The sequence below is a fragment of the Erigeron canadensis genome, chromosome 7, assembly GCF_010389155.1.
Source record: "Erigeron canadensis isolate Cc75 chromosome 7, C_canadensis_v1, whole genome shotgun sequence".
Classification (NCBI taxonomy): domain Eukaryota; kingdom Viridiplantae; phylum Streptophyta; class Magnoliopsida; order Asterales; family Asteraceae; genus Erigeron; species Erigeron canadensis.
Window position 1 is genome coordinate 23857656 of NC_057767.1, and position 16772 is coordinate 23874427.

General features: G+C 34.5%; 1 protein-coding gene across 1 annotated transcript; it reads right to left on the reverse strand.

Annotated features, from left to right (window-relative positions):
• Window positions 1-8166: 8166 nt before the first annotated feature.
• Window positions 8167-9816, reverse strand: LOC122609128. Its single transcript, XM_043782188.1, has 4 exons — window positions 9299-9816; window positions 8868-9217; window positions 8644-8792; window positions 8167-8406 (listed from the first exon to the last, which is right to left on the reverse strand). The coding sequence occupies exons 1-4, from the start codon at window positions 9814-9816 to the stop codon at window positions 8167-8169; spliced, it is 1257 nt and encodes a 418-aa protein (XP_043638123.1).
• Between the last annotated feature and the right edge of the window lie 6956 nt (window positions 9817-16772).

Here is a 16772-nt window from a genome sequence, read left to right on the forward strand (position 1 = left end):
AATATTTATTTGATATAATCTTTACCTAATTAATTAATTCAAATGTATTTAAATTAAATAGATATATACAAATAAAATATAGAGTTGCCACATAGGATAAATCCTACATGGCAAATTTTTAGCATAACTTTGACTTTGAAAGGTGCTTCATAAGGCTCGATTAACTACTGTTTTAATATATATATATAGATATATGGAAAAGTTAAATTAGGGACTCCTTAGTTTAGGGACTGTTAGGGACTCCTTCTACCTCCTTCTCCGGCCACCACCACCATCATCTCTGACCACCACCACCACCACCATGATCATCTCTGACCACCTCCATGATCCTCGGGCGACGGCGACCATCTCCGACGAGACTTACACATGTGTAAGTAACTTACACATGTTTTAAGTACAATTTTTTTAGGTAGATCACTCATCACCGATCACCCCCTATGACATATCACCCTCTATGACCTATCACCCTCAGTGACCTATCACCCCCACCAGCTTTGGTTTATGAATATCCTTAAGGCCGAAGCCCGCTCTGAATCATAATTTTTATTCAACTTACACATGTGTAAGTTGTACATACACATGTGTAAGTATCGCCGGAGATGAATATGGCCGGAGATGTCGCCGGAGATGATCAGTGGTGATTAGATCTGATGAAAATGGAAAGTCTAAATCGAGTCCCTAACAGTCCCTAAAATAAGGAGTCCCTAATCTAAACCACCCCTATATATATAATCAAATAAGAACAGTTATACAATATACGGTTGATTATACTTATTATATTATTGTATTTTTTTTATAAATATCTAATAGGTTTTTCTACATTACCACATTAATTAAAATTCTTAATGACTAAATTGTAATTATTTACATTTGTTTGTCAATGATTAAGTTGATAGCAGGATAAATTGGCTTGTTAGAGAATGATTAATATATGTAAAAATATTAATATAAACATCTATAATATAACTAAAAAAGAAGATTGTGGGTACACTTGGCATCTCTAATCTCTTTCTTTGAGTCTAACCCTCTCTCCTTATTAATCCTCTAATTTTTTAATATTTATTTAATAGCTATATTTGTAAGTCTCAACTCAAGAGATGGTACTAACTGAAGACACCTCTATGTCAATGGTGAAATTTCTTTGCAATATAAATACTGAACTGGAGATGACCAATTGCAGTGAATGTATATCAAGTTCTTGGTTAGATTACTTATTAAGGTAACAAAGTAAATAAGTAAAGACAATGCAATAAGTAAATACAATTAAGTAAATATGGTGAGACCAAGTTGTAATTTTTCAGGTGTATTATATCTATTAACTTAAATAAAATACAAGGTTATTGTGGAACCAAGATAGTACACGAATGTAAATATCATAACAACCTATGAAATACAAATGATCTAGTACTTGGACGTTCTCCTTAACAACCGAAACACTTAAAGTTGTGAAGTGTTCCCTTTTATGATTGAGAGAATATTGCACAAGTTTACCAAGAACATGCAAAGTTTGATTATGCAAAGGTTTTTTCTTGGTTGTGGAAAGATCTATATTTATAAGCAAAGTACGCATTGGGATTCCAACTTTGCCGCTCAAATATGGTTGAGAGCATTTAAGGATGTATTTTGAAATCCTTTGAAATGCTAGATAAAGTAAGACAATGCCTCACTTTATCCAATCTTCTTTATGCACTTTTGTACTTTAATCAAAGAGAATTGATATTGTCAGGATAAAGGTACATAAAGCAAAAAGATATTCCTCGTAATCAGTGTAAAGCTTTGTAAGTATTTTACACTGATGCTCTCCAGTTCTCGATCTAGGTAGAACGTCAACTGGGCTTTGCTGCCATTGTCATTCTCTATCTTCCATTTGTTGTCTTAGACTTCAACTGGAATGATTGTTGTATCTGGTCAGATTTCAACTGGAGGAAGTTGTCAGTTGCAATAACTGTACATTGCAACTGGACTTCTAATATTTCTGAATAAATTTTCTGGTCTCCAGATGCAACTGGAGGCGCTCCAGTTTTCAACAAAACTGGACCTAACAATATTTATTAAGCCGACAGATGCAATGAGAAGTGGACGATCTTCTCATCTTATTTGATTTAAAATAAATCTCTTTTCGATAAATTCTACGGAATTTCTAACTCTTTCAATCTAACTAACTTTCAAATTAAAATCAATATGACGTGGTGTCTTTAAAAACCAAACTTTTTCTAAATTACTTAAAACTCGCTAACTCTTATTAGTCTCCGTGGAACGAACCTTTACTTACTTCAATCTATATTACATACGAACGGGTCCACTGCCCGATTGTGTGTGGTAAACGATTAGGAGTATTTATAGGATTTTAATTTAACTAGATTTTCACACATCAGTATTTTTTAAATTATATACAGTATACTTTTTGGTTCTCTTTTTGTTTCTCTTTTTGCTGAGCTTAACTCTAAATCGTTTAGTCTAAAATTATTGTTTGTGTTTGCAGTAATTTTTTATTTAACTAAAGTTGGAAAAAAAAATATAAACTTGAATCTATATTTATATGAAGTTAATTTTCATATGTTTCTTACTTTAGTTTTTGTATTGATTAATATACTTGAATTATAATTTTTAAGCTTTGATTAATATATCTTGAAACTACCCGTCCATTGGAAATGGATTGAGCACTAGTATAGTATATGTACCAATACAAACAATTTAGATGAATAAGGAACCTAACCTATAAATGTCCATATTATTACATGACTCAAAATCATAAATTAGACTTTGCAAGGTATAACCATAGAAATATAACCAATACAGTGAAAACAATGTATACAATTATAATATCATCCTCTCATAGATAAAAGAAAATAAATAAATACGAAAAAGAAAAAGAAAACATTGCCTAGTATAAAACGATAATAAGTAATTAATTTTAAAAAACATCAAGAAACTAATATAGAGGAAAAAAATACAAAAGGAAATATATCAATATTACTACCAATTTCGAAGACTAAAGCAATTTAAAGAAAAAGACGAAGATCGTAATTTTATCAATTCAGCTACTTAATAAATAAACAGGACCTAAAGTTCAATTGGCTTCGCTTGTGCTTAAATTAATTAATATCTTCCATCCTTAGAGTAGTCATAATTCTCGGAAACGTTTAGATCGTTTGAGGAGCTATAATGTCAACAATATTCATATTAACGAGGCGCGTAACCCGACTAGGGCTAAAAAGGTAACCCCACCAGGAAGCATTAGCAGCGACGTCGCCGCTAATGCTGCATGCCCCATCTGACAGACAGCAGTTACTTTTGATCGTTGACGAGACCTTTTGACTAAGCATTAGCGACAACGTCGCCGCTAATAGTTAAAATTATTTTTGTTTTAAACCAGCCGCAAGGAAGCAGGCACGATTCAAACACAAAAAACAACTCCGGCCACCACAATTTTCTCTCCAATATTCTGACAAGATATTATCCCCTCACCCTCTCTATCAAGAATCCGGCCACTCCCACTATAACGCCCCAAACTCTTTTAATGATCATTTAATAAAATATTGCACAAGTTGGAAAAATTTTGGTACTTGGAAAAATAATGCAAATTTTCGTCGAAAATCGAAATGTTATAAATCAAGAAATGACAAATGGAATATTCTTATAATGGTATAATAAGACTAATTTACAAGTTTCATGACTCGGGAAGTTCAAACGAAGGCTCGGTAAAAATGATGTCGAGGACAGCAGATGGAGGATGGTATGGCGGATGATCCGCGTTCTCCTGCGGATGCTCTGAAGGATGATAAGCAGCATCCGCAATTTCCTGCAGTTCTACCACAATTGTCAACCTTTCTTGACAACATTTTTATGACCAAAAAGACACATCTCATACTTAAACACACAAAGAAGTTATAATTACACAATCTAACATTTCAACAATGACCATTTCTCAAAAACACAATTCTTCACCATGACGGGTCATCTTACCCAAGTTGACACTTTTCATGTCAACCACCATTCATACTTTACAATTCCAAAAGACACACTTATGACCATTTTTGCAAAAATGTACCAAACAAAGTTTACCAAAAGAGACATTGCATCAAGAGCCATGGAGATGAGGGATTTCTAAGTCTCTACCAAAAGATCATCATTCTTCCACGATTGACCTAATTACCTTTAAATCTTGCAAAAACTTCGCTTCAAACACTTTAAGCTCTAGATCACACTAGTTCCTTCTTCCGAAACTACTTATAAGAGAGTAAACATCTAAAAATATAAGCAAAGGCTTAGTGAATACACTTGCATACATTTACGAATACGAAGGAGGGCATGTACAAGGACTATTACATGTAACCTATGGCATCATCATGACACATTTACATGCTCACCTTGCACTCTAACAACACATATATGGATCCATATAAACTAAACAATCATAACAATCATGTCAGTCGGGATTCTTAGGCCCCGGAGGTTCATAGGCCTCAAATCACATCAACTATCGGGGTTCTTAGGCCCCGGAGGTTCTTAGGCCTCATAAACAAAGCCTCACATGGGCTTAACACCGAAGCAATTACCATGCTTGGAACATTCACATCTCATGGTAATTGGCCCAACGTATACATAAAGGTATGCAAATATACTCACCTCCTCCGCAACAAGGGCAATAAAGCTATAACAATAATGCTCAACAAGCTCAACCTATAATCATATCATAAAAATGCATTAAGCTTACATTCACAACTTGACTAGCTCAACCTAGTCTTACTCAATCACTAGCCTTTCTAAACCCAAAACCCAACCCATTTGTCATTGAGTTACTTCAATTCTCAAGATTAACATTAGGTAGTTCAACCTACCATTTTCATCCATATTCCATTAACAGCAAAAACTCATTTTTTCTCATAAACTCAAATTATCACATAACCCTATAAATTTCATAATCAAATGCATCATATAACTCAATGACAACTAGGTTAACTAAGGAATTGGGGAAAAACTACCATAATTCAAATTCTAGCAAAACCTCCAAAATGGTTCATCCATAAACCCTAATTCTCAATAACAAATGAAATAATGAAATAGAAATCAATACCTCACAATAGAAGATAATAGCTTAGGTTTTCAATTCACCAATTTTTTCCTTTTCTTAATTAATTCGGCCACCACATAGAACCACCAAAACCCTAACTTTCAAACTCTTGAATGGAGATAAATTGATGGTGATGATTGTTAGGATGATATCTAGTCTTGAATTTGAAAGTATTTTGACCTTGATTTTGAAGGAAATGGGGGTGGATTGCATGTGAAAGAAGAAGAAGAAGAAGAATATTGGAATAAGAATTAGATGGGTGTGTGTGGCTGGCACATTCTATGGGTGCTACGACCCACTTCCATTTTTGAGAGTATTTTACCCGCTACCCGTTAAAATTCCAACTAAATTAACCCCATATTAAAACATAAAGCAATAAGAAATTAATTTAATGCCAAAACTATAAAAAGGGGTTAATTTTTTTTACCTTAAAATCTTGGGGTGTTACACCCACCCTCTTTTTGGTGACGACCTTAGGTCACCCGCTTCAAATCCGGCCACCCCTCCAACTTCCGGCTACTTTTCAGGAGGTGACACCAAATCCGGCCACCCCACCCCACTTTTCAGACGAGGTTTTAGCGGCGACTCTTTCCTGGCGACCCGCTTTCAAATCCGGCTACCCCACTTTTCCGACGACCACTTTTCCGACGATTTCTTTGTATGTTTACTAACACTCATTTACATTTTCTTGTTGTTATTATTTTTAATATACGTTATTAGTTTTAGAAATGTTATATTATTATAGTTAGAAATTATACGATTGTTAGTTTGATTGTAAGAAATTTGTAGAATATGATTGTTAGAAGAAAGGTTATGTTATTATAGTTAGAAATTATATGATTTTTAGAAATTATTGGTAGTTTATGATTATTGATAATATGATTGTTAGTATATTATGTTAGAAAAGTTATTATGATTGTAATTAGTGTTAAAAATGTTATGCTATCATAGTTAGAAATTATATGATTGTTAGAAATTATTGGTAGTTTATGGTTATTGTTTATATGATTGTTAGTATTATGTTAAAAAACACTTGTTAGCATGATTGTAATTGTTAATATAGTTGTTATTAGGTTAATATGATTGAAAGTATTATTGTTAGAAAAGAAGCTTATAAAAAAAAAGTTGAAAAAATGTGGTCATTTTAGGTATAATAAGTATAAATTGATTATACAAAAAGTGAGTCCAAAATATGTTAATTTCATTTGGGGATTTTTTAACCTTGATCATTGTTTTTATTGATTTATAAGTTGTGTATAACTTATGTAGGTTAAAATGGTTGTCGTTCATGACGGAGATGGTGGCAATGACCCTCCGAATTGGGGGTGAAATCCATCACGGGGCTGCAGGCGTAGCAGGGGTAAGTATATATAGATGTATGTCAAATATAGATATAGATATGTACATATACTTTTTTCTTAATTTTGTTTTGCAGGGATCAGCTCAAGGAGAGCTGTCGCTGCTAACCAGAAACTGGAGCGGGCGTTTCAGAGGGGGGACGCTTATCTCTTTACCTTGACGTCGGTCAAAGTAAGTGGCAGGCTATCGGTGATAACGCCGGATGGTACAAGAGCTATTTAGGAGCATATATCGCTACCGTCCCGCATACTTACGTGTCGTGGACGGAGGTGCCCCAACATATCAGGGACGGACTTATTCCCTGGATCCAGGTAAAAAACCTTTTATTTTACAATTTAAATAGGTCATAAAAAATATGGTAGATGCTAACTGTTACTACTAAATTGCAGAGACGGTTCGACTTGGACCCGTATCTACATCGCGATCCAAATGACGCCTTACGGCTCGCTGTTGAACGCATGATTCTGGTGGATGCCCTAAAGAACTAAAGGGATAAAAAAAACCAAATTCAAGGGGAAATGGTTCACTACAAGGGGTGGTGTTAGATCCCATTGACCCATGAGCATCGAGATCTGTCTGAATCCAGGTGTGTGGAATCCACCTGAATCTGTTCTTGAGGCTTTTAATATAATCACACACATATATATAATAAGAACAGGAGATAAACAATAATAATACCTTTATCATTAGTCAAATGATTACAATAACGAATCCGTTTACACTACATTTTAATGATTACGGATTACAATAAAAAAGACGACTCTTGATAATGAATTACTTGGTGAACACGGGGCATAGATCTCTACCCCTATCCGTGAATAGCTTTCTGACTAGTCTAAACCCATTAACTGAAACCCTAGACCTATAACACGTATATATAACAGATTACATAACATATAGGTTAGACTTGGGCTAGGACGTATACTACAATGTCACGTACACTATATATCATCTCATAGAGATTAGTAGTTTAGATAGCATCTCATAGAGATTAATGTAGAATAGACATCATCTTATACACAACATCTTATAGACATCATCACATAGAGCTTTGTAGTACACGTGAATATCATATAGCCCATCTCCTGAATTGCATTGCAGCGGACAATAATAGGTGGACAGAAACTGCACCAACAGGTGGGTTAGATAATCTTGCCGAAATCGAAGGTGTTCCGGCGTATACAATGCATCAAGAAGTCTGGACGAGTCTACTGCGATACTGGACCAGGGAGGAGCGGATGGTTGTTTCTGCACGAAACTCAAATAACAGGCAAGAACAACATCTTGTCAGTTATCACGATCGTTAATCCTACGCTCAGCGTCAACATGTTTGGGGTGTAAGTTATATGTACATATTTATATCCACACACACACATATATATATATAACTTTGATTAATGTATATACAGAATGGTCATGAGGGGCAAGAGGAGCCCCCGACTGAGTTCTTTTTGCAGGCCCACACATACCGCGACGGGAGAGTGCAAGAAGCTGGAATATGGCTGGTCAGACTAGACCCCATAGGATTGGGACGTTTCCCCGAAGCCATATAAATTTTAGACCGCATAGGATTGGGACAACCCCTCGAATTTATAAATATTTCCTACCCCATAGAATTGGGACGGGCCCCCGAATGTATATATATTTTGGACCCCATCGGATTGGGACGACTCCCCGAAGAAGTTCCGTGTCTAGGCGACATGACAGGATTGGGACGGCTCCCCGAAGAAGTTCTAGGTTGGCTCGTACATACTGTGTCGCGCACCCTGCGGCTCATTAAAAAAGTCATGTGTGTTCACGAACCGTGATTTTGTGGGCGCGTACTCACTTTGTCTGGTGGGCTGCGCCTCTCCGTATGTGGAAGCTCCGGAGTAAGGGTCGGTGAAGGGAGGAGTCATGGGGACCTTTTCAGGCCTTGGTCGACTGGACTTGGATTTCCGAAGCCCATGTGGGTTTTTGTTTAGATCAGACACCTACACCATTAAAAAAAAAACAATTACTTAAAATCAGGTAGTTATATATTTTTTCTTTAATCAGCAATATAGAACTTGATGTATTTGGTCTACCCTTGGCGGCTTTTGTTTCGACCCGACTGGTCTTCCGCGTGAGCTCTTCTAAACGAGAGGATCTTTCACTTGTGTGTTGCCCAGCTTAAACATGTCCTTTATCTTCGACAACCAATGTTTTCATTGGGGCTTGGGTTGCTAAACCAAGAAACTCATAATCTCACCTAAGACTTCATGGACAGCTTCTACATCGTCTCCATCTTTTAAGTGGTCGTTTCCTGGTAGGCATGTCGACAGTGTTAAGTCAAGCTTTCTCCAAAATAGGTCTATCATATTCGGCTGAATACGAGTCTCTGCATTTTTGGATATCAATAAGTATAGGACATTATGTCTTTATGATGAAAAAAAAGGTATTAAAACATACTAACCGCGTTGCATGTACTCGGGGATCTTGTAGGCACATGGTAGCCCACAACTAAACTGAACCTTGCACCCACACTTTTTCACCTGTTTTTTAAGTTGTTTGTCTAAGCGGATGATTTCATCAGCCATGATGTCCAAAGCTTTATGTGAAACCTTTCCCAGCAGTGCCTTCATACTTTTGTAGTTGTGTTTACCCAACATGGTTCCCTTGCTATACCTCAGTTGCCCCCTTATTTCTGTCTCTTGACCGATCATGACAGAATCAACACAATGCAGGGTTCTAGTAAATGTACATTTCCCCTTCAGCTCTTCCTTCAGCAGGTGGTGCTCGACATCGACTCTGTTTGTGGTGTGGCTATGATAATTGAGATGTTCATCGACCCAACATTACACAAACAGCTCTCGGTACGGGTACAACCAATTCTCGTTTAGATACCTGTAGACAGCTGGAAAATCTGTCAATTTTTTCTTTAACTCTTTCTCGTATGATTTAAACTTATCAATTGTCCAAGATTCATAGACTCTTCTCCACCAGATGTGAAGCTTTTCAATGTCAACATCTTTCAGCCGCAATGCTGGTTTGCAGTGTTTGGTTATATTTTGCCATATGTGGAACCTACATAGCAGGTGTTTCGCTTCCGGCATAACAACCTTCAATGCTTTCATCAGGGCCTGCTCCCTGTCAGTTAGAACGACACGAACGACAAAGCCTTCAACAAGGGTGGACTTGAGAGATTGTAACACCCATTGATAATTCGCCTCCTGCTCGTTTACGATAAAAGCGTAGGCTAAACTGAAGGTTCTGCCCGTTGAAGTCACGCCGAAAATCTCAACATGCGGCATGTTGTACACGTTGGTTTTGTACGTGGCGTCTATTTCAATAACCCAAGGAAATGCGCGCCATAGGGTCATTGACGTTGGATGCATGAAAAAAGAGGTTCTCCAACCGTCCATTTTTACTATTTGTAGTAAACTGATAAATTTTTTCTCCTGCAGCAGTGAGAACATAACCTGCGAGTAGTGAACAAGATACAGTAAATAAGTCACTTTCAACAATGTGGTGCATAATCACTAATATGATGTTTGTACCTGCATTGGAGTATGCGCTGCTTGGCCCAACCTCCGTCTCGATTTCAGAAAGTTGGTAATGTCTCCTCTTCGAGTCAGGTTTCCTGAAAATTCTCTTTCGAGTTGGTAATGACTCGACGTCGCCGCTAATACTCCGACATGGATATTGTCCGCACCTTTATGTCCGATCATATAATTGGAAGAAAATGATCCCGAGGTGCCACGTGGCAGCATTAGCGGCGACGTCGCCACCAATACTTATGACGTGGCGTCTTTGATCGGGCAATGTCAGTCATTATTGCACTCATGACGGGTATACCGCGTGACAGTATTAACGACGACGTTGTCATTAATGCCCTGATCAGGTTATCCTTTATCTGATCGTGTTACCCTGTGCCCATATTCATTCGATCATAATAACTTTGAAAAGTCCATAACTTCAGTGGGAAACTAAAATATCATTTTAAACTAGTGACTTTATGCCGACTTTGTTAGTTTAATAACAAGTAGAGGGGACAAAAATGTGTCACAACCCAATCACAGTGTTTTGTTGTTTTCTACTTCACCCTTTCATGTATTGGCTGCTATACATCATCTTCCTACTAGTTGAGTCATTTATTCCATATATAATTTATTCCATATGAAATTTATTTAAAGTAATTAATAATGAAATGATATTTCCTATTAAATATAAGAAAACTTTCACTTATGTCTGTTGGACACTTCGATTGGATTAGTTTAAGTTGATTTTGCTCATTTGCTTATTTGGTCAACCTAATTATTAGGACAATTTTCATCTGGTTCACTTTTAGTAGTGTAAATGAGTCAGTTTTGTTCGTGAATTTCAAGTTCAGCTCACTTAAAGCTAGCTCGGGTCAAAGTATAAACGAGTTCGAGCATAATTAGAAAATCATTTAATAATCAAACTTGAGTTCGAGCTTTGAACATTAAACTCCACACCTAGATAAACTTAGATGAGCCTCCGATCCAATTCTTATAAAATAGTCTAATATAAGTTGTATATCATATTTTATTACAGGTAAACTACCTAAAAAAAGAAAATCAATGTTATTTTTCAAAATGGGGGAACAAGTTGGGGATTTTGATTTGGATACCCTGCATGATCGAATCTTGATTTATCGTGGTTTTGGGCATTTACTTTTAAGAGTGTGAACATATATACGTGTTATCATTCATGTTTTGCAAGAGTGTGCATACTCCAACTTCTAACATACTGGCCTTTTTGGGGTTCGAATCATTAACAGCTAACATTTGTCGTTCAAAAAATAAAAATAATTAAAAAATGATAAGTTACTTTCCTCACAATAATGCAAATAGCTTGTGGCTCGACCCGGAAACCTGAACCAAAACTTTCGTTTTTGAAAAACAGAAACCATTGGATTCGGTTTTGGTTGAGTTCAGTTATTCGAATTTCTCGTTCGGTTTGAGTTTGTTTTTGGTTTGGCTTGTCTTTTTTTTTCACAAAATGATAATACATCCATTTAATTTTCTACACCATGTTTGTTACAGAGTTAATCGCACAAATCATCTTTGTGGTTTACCACAAGATATCAACTTTCATCCTTTGTGGTTTACCACAAGATATCAACTTTCATCCTTATGCACCCCGAAATATCAATTTTCATCTTTATGCTTTCATATTGATAGTGGTGATCATTTATGAGGATAAGGTTCAAAATCATTTATTTTTTCCGACGTTATCTAGATTCCGTTAACCTTTTTACTTGCCTTTTCACGTGAGGATATTTATGTCTTTTTCACCCTAAAGGACCAACCATGATATCTTTTTTTTTCTTGTTTCTCTTTCTTCCTTTCTCATTCTACTTGTATAACAAAATCCAGAAACCAAAAATCACAATATCAATAAACTAGAAAACGAATATTTTCAAAAAAAGAATTTGTTGTCTCTAGCTACGACCGTAGGCCATCGTCGAGCATCACTATATTGCCACCCATCATTGTGGCTGACCCCCTCCTAACGACTTGTGTGTATGTATGTATTTGTGTGTATGAACCACAAGATGAAGACTGTAGGGTTGCGTGTTCAAACCTTGTCAAAAGACAATTGGAGAAGATATATTTTGTGTTCTATGTGTGAGGACGGTGCTTCACTGAGTATGAGTTTTATGCGATATGCGTTTTGGGTATTAAGATAGCACATGGGACCAGGGGTTTCCCACTCATCCTTTTTTTTTTTTTTTTTGTTTAACATATGTATTTTTGTAAAGAAAACTCTTTCTCTCATTATACTGTAAATAACTTTTTATATTTATGATTTTTTGGATTAAGGATAGGATTTGGTGAAATTGATTTGTGATTTTGGGCTTTTGGGTTTTGTTACACAAGGTAGAAGAGGGGGTGGAAAAAAACAGAAACAAGAAAAAAAAATGTTCTCGTATCATGTTTGGTCCTAATAATTAGGGGTGAACAAGACATACATAGATTTTTTTTTTTTAAAGGTGAACTTCGCTTGAAACTTCGTGTCGCAATTTGACAGCGAGAGGTCTAACATACGTTGTCTTAACTGGGTCCGCGCTAGAAAGCTCCCTCGAAGTATAAATGCCTATTTCAAATACCCAATGAGGGGGAACCCCTATTAATCCGTCCGAAGGCATGACGATTAATAAGGGTAAACTCTGCCCCTTCAGACTTGAACTTGGGTATATCCAAGTCAAGCCCTCATAGGAAGACTACCAACATCTCAAAGTTGGTGGAATGGAAATTCAAACCTGAGACCTATAGGTCACCAAAGGAACTCCAAACCACTCTACCAAAACATAGATACTTTCATGTGGAAGACATATGAGGGGGTTAACGGAACCGCCGTCAAAATAAAGGATCGGTCATGATTAAATATGAAACTACTAAAAGCATAAGTAAAAATGTTAATATGTTGAGTAAACCACAATGACGATTCGTGCGATTAACTCTTTGTTATATCATTATTTTACGGTGCAATACGTTAAAATATTTTGATGATTTAGGACTTTAAAAATGATAGTATGCCGAATAAATGATGTTTGAATACCTCGATCGTGAGAAATCAATGTGTTCCAATTTCTATAATTAAGGTGGGGGTTGGGTTTCTGTGTCAATAGTTAGTTGGACCAGGTGTAAGAAGAAGCGACCAAGGTCCACTCTCGTCCCAATATAGCAAAATAAGCATAACCCTAGAAAATAAAAGTAAGGACAAAGTTTTCTTTTTACACCATTCATTCAAAGTATATTTTTGCACACTCAAATCCCACTTTCATGATACGACGCCTATTGGCCTCATTAGCACTTTTGCTATAACAACAAACAAGATTGGAGATTTGTATTAAAGTCATGATCTTTCCCTCTTCTCATAATTAAAACATGTGATCCCTCATTCAGTTAATAATTCTTCATGTCACTATTTTATTCTTCTATCTCTTAGGTATTTACTTTTCCAATTCTTTCATAAAAAAAATTAATAAGGCCACTCTTATTAAGGCTCGTCGAGCCCCCTTCGTGAATCTTGTCCTCATCGACATTAGTGGTACACCCTCGTCGAAGGGCCCTATGTCGCCGCTATTCCTATTTTCAAAACCCATCGACAAAAGAGAGAGTGGAGAAGCGGGTCAGAGAGAGAGAGAGAGAAGTGGGATAAGAAAGAAATGAACAAGAGATGCTTTATTGTGAGTTAGTTTTTGAGTGTGTCTTAAACCATTCGTAACCATTCACCTCTTTTACCTACACTTTTTCCTGCCACATCAAAATCACCTTTTAACCTTTTTCACCATCTCTTTTTCCCTTAACCATTCATCTACGATTTGGTCTCCACCTTTATTATATTTAATATATAGTAAAAGTAAAAATTATTATATTAATTAAGAACGTTACTAAAAAACACATTAATAAAAATATTGCCACAAACTAAACAAAATATATATAAAAATATTTAATTAGTAATTATATATATATATACTAAAATGTAACTTTGGCATGTGAGGGGGGTACTGTAGCTAAAAGTACACCCCTACATGCTTAAGTTACAAGTATTTATTGCACAACTAAAATAACTAACGCCCTTAACAACCGTTAAGTATTGCTTGGTTAACTAACGGTACTTACAAAAAGGTATTTAACGGAGTTTGTTTACAAGTTTAAGTTTTTAACTTTTGCCACTAAAGTTTTGTTTTAGTTACTTTTTGCTACATAACTTTTGGTTTTAAGCTTTTCTCATCAAAAGTTTATTTCTTTTTTTTACCACGTGACTTTTACTTTTTAAACTTGCGTCACGGAAACTTTTTCTCGCTCCGAAAGTTTTTTTATTTGCTTTTTACCACCTAACTTTTGGTTTCCAAATTTTGTTACCAAAGCTTCATTCTCTTTACATTTGATCACAATTTTTATTCTTAACTTTTGTCATGAAAATTTTATTTTTCGACTTAATATTTTTTAACTTTTGTATTTTTCGGCTTAATGTTTTTTTAACTTTTGTCATGAGAGTTTTGTTTTTTTCCCGGAGCAACGCCTGGGTTAAAATACTTGTGACTCCAAAAAATAAAATATTACTCTTATCAACCTGAATTTATATGTTAATTCAAGGGTCGAAATCTATATGTTAGTTTAAGGTTTCGGATTTTTATGTCAACTCAAAAAGATGTCGTTCAAGGAAAAAAATAGTTAATTCCAAAGATCCCTACGTCCAGAAGTATAGCTTCATCTATATGTTTGTATTTATTTACGTATTTGATTCTCTTGCTTATGTATCCATCTATTACCTACACTCACTCTCCAAATACTATACAGACAAAAGAGCCCGGTGAATGAGATCACCGACCCAACTTCACCGTTTGTCTTCACCGACCTATGGTAACAATTCACTTGCTACGTGGCATGTTTCACCTAGGTTGTTCTCCTAGTGTTACAAATAGTCTTAGAGAATTCATACACGTTTTCTTCTTATGAAGTGAATCATGACATTAATAGATATCCCAAATGTACATGCAGCATAGTTTTTTTTTTTTTTTTTTTTTCTTAACTATATGACATTTCTCATTTTATGCCAATTAGGCTATTTGCTTAGGTGACATTTTTTTTAATTTTTTCTTATATATGTTGACATTTAAATAGCAAATAAAAATGTCAAACAAAATTAAAACTCATGACCTCTAACTTTTAATATTATGCACAAACCACTTGGTCTAACTTAATATTTGTTTACTTTTTATAAAACTATAGTAGATATTTAGTGAATATTAAAACTAATTAAAAGACGTTTGATTATATAATTATCAATCTTTCTTTTACATTTAGTTATATTTGTACGTGGAATATAATTTACTTTAATATAATATAAAGCTAGATTATACTGATAACTTTATCTACGAGTAATATTTTACTATACGATTTTTATATTCAATTTATACTTCTTCTTTTCACTTTTATATCTTCTTTTTCTTTTTTTTTTTCTTTCTATATTTTACTTTATACATATTCCTTTCAGATTTTACATTCTTAACAAAAGTACAATACCATTAAAAGTTCTTTTAGTTATTATTGTTATTTAACATTTATTAATACTCTTGACGTATATGTGTTAATCATTGTTTTCAAGTAATATTACTAAAAATATTATACTTGCAGGCATTTCATATCACAACCAAGTCGGTGACGGTTACTAACGATGTCATGGGGATATGTTAACAACAACCTATGCATCATGTAAACGTTCCCATAAATATCATTTTGTAGTATAAACTGGTCAGATGCTAATATGGTTTGGCACGATATCTTTGGAAATGACATGAATAGTGAGTTCAAATTAATAAACTTGGGATAAAACATTTTGATACTAGAAACTCAAGTAGTTAAAAGAAAAGTCATCTTATATTTGAATTAATCTTACAAAATGATATTATCCACTTAAATTTCAACATATTAGCAAATGTAATTGTTATACTATTTATATAAGTTAATGGGTTTGGTAACAACTTATTATCCTAAAAGGACCTAAAAGGACCACAAATGTTACTGGATCATAAATGTGTAGGGACTATTTGTCACGTTCTTTTTTTTTTTAACAGCATAAATATTATTTGAATAAATAAAAAGTCAACTAGCAAGGTACTAGAGGCTAGAGTACAAGAAAGTTACAATTTCAATCTAGAATTCACAAAATTATACATTTAGATCCTACCCGAAACTTTAATTACTAAGATAGTATTTGTCATGTTCTTGATCATACTGATTTTCAGTTATAATTTAAAAATGTGTCAAATGAACATATTCTCCTTAGTATAATAGAATTCATGGTATTGATTTATCACGTTAAAAATGAATGGTCAAGATCATGTTTTAACTTAGAAGTTGAAAATCTTAAAATTTTTAGAGAATCTCTTTATATAACTAAGGGAAGATAAAAAAGAATCATATGTGTCATTATCTTTTTCTTTTTAACAATTAGGATTTTTGCTTACTTGTCATTTTTTTAAAAAAATAAGTGTTTTTCTAATGCCATAAAGATAAAATAAAATAAAAAATAATCTCTCAATTATAAAGTAGATGAATTTCTAAAATTAAATCACCAAGTAATATCAATTACGGCATATAATAACTCTCAATTATTGTTTTAAAAAAACTAGCTAATTAACTCGGGTTCAACCCGGGCATATTAATAAAAAATTTTTAAAAATGTATTATCTTTGCTGAAGTTACGACGAAATGGATTGAGTCTATTTTGAAATATCTATGTGATAATATACTACAACATTTTATAGTTTTGATAAACAAAATGCATATGGCTACATTTAAGCTTTTGTGTATCAAATATACTTGGTGTACTTAAATAACAA

What these genes read in the sequence shown, in the direction of transcription:
- LOC122609128 (XM_043782188.1), bottom strand. Translation starts at nt 9,816, where the DNA reads ATGGACGGTTGGAGAACCTCTTTTTTCATGCATCCAACGTCAATGACC. An exon ending in GATTTTCCAGCTGTCTACAG is followed by an intron (nt 9,218 to 9,298) that starts GTATCTAAACGA and finishes CAATTATCATAG; the next exon opens with CCACACCACAAACAGAGTCG. An exon ending in GTGAGATTATGAGTTTCTTG is followed by an intron (nt 8,407 to 8,643) that starts GTTTAGCAACCC and finishes TTAATGGTGTAG; the next exon opens with GTGTCTGATCTAAACAAAAA.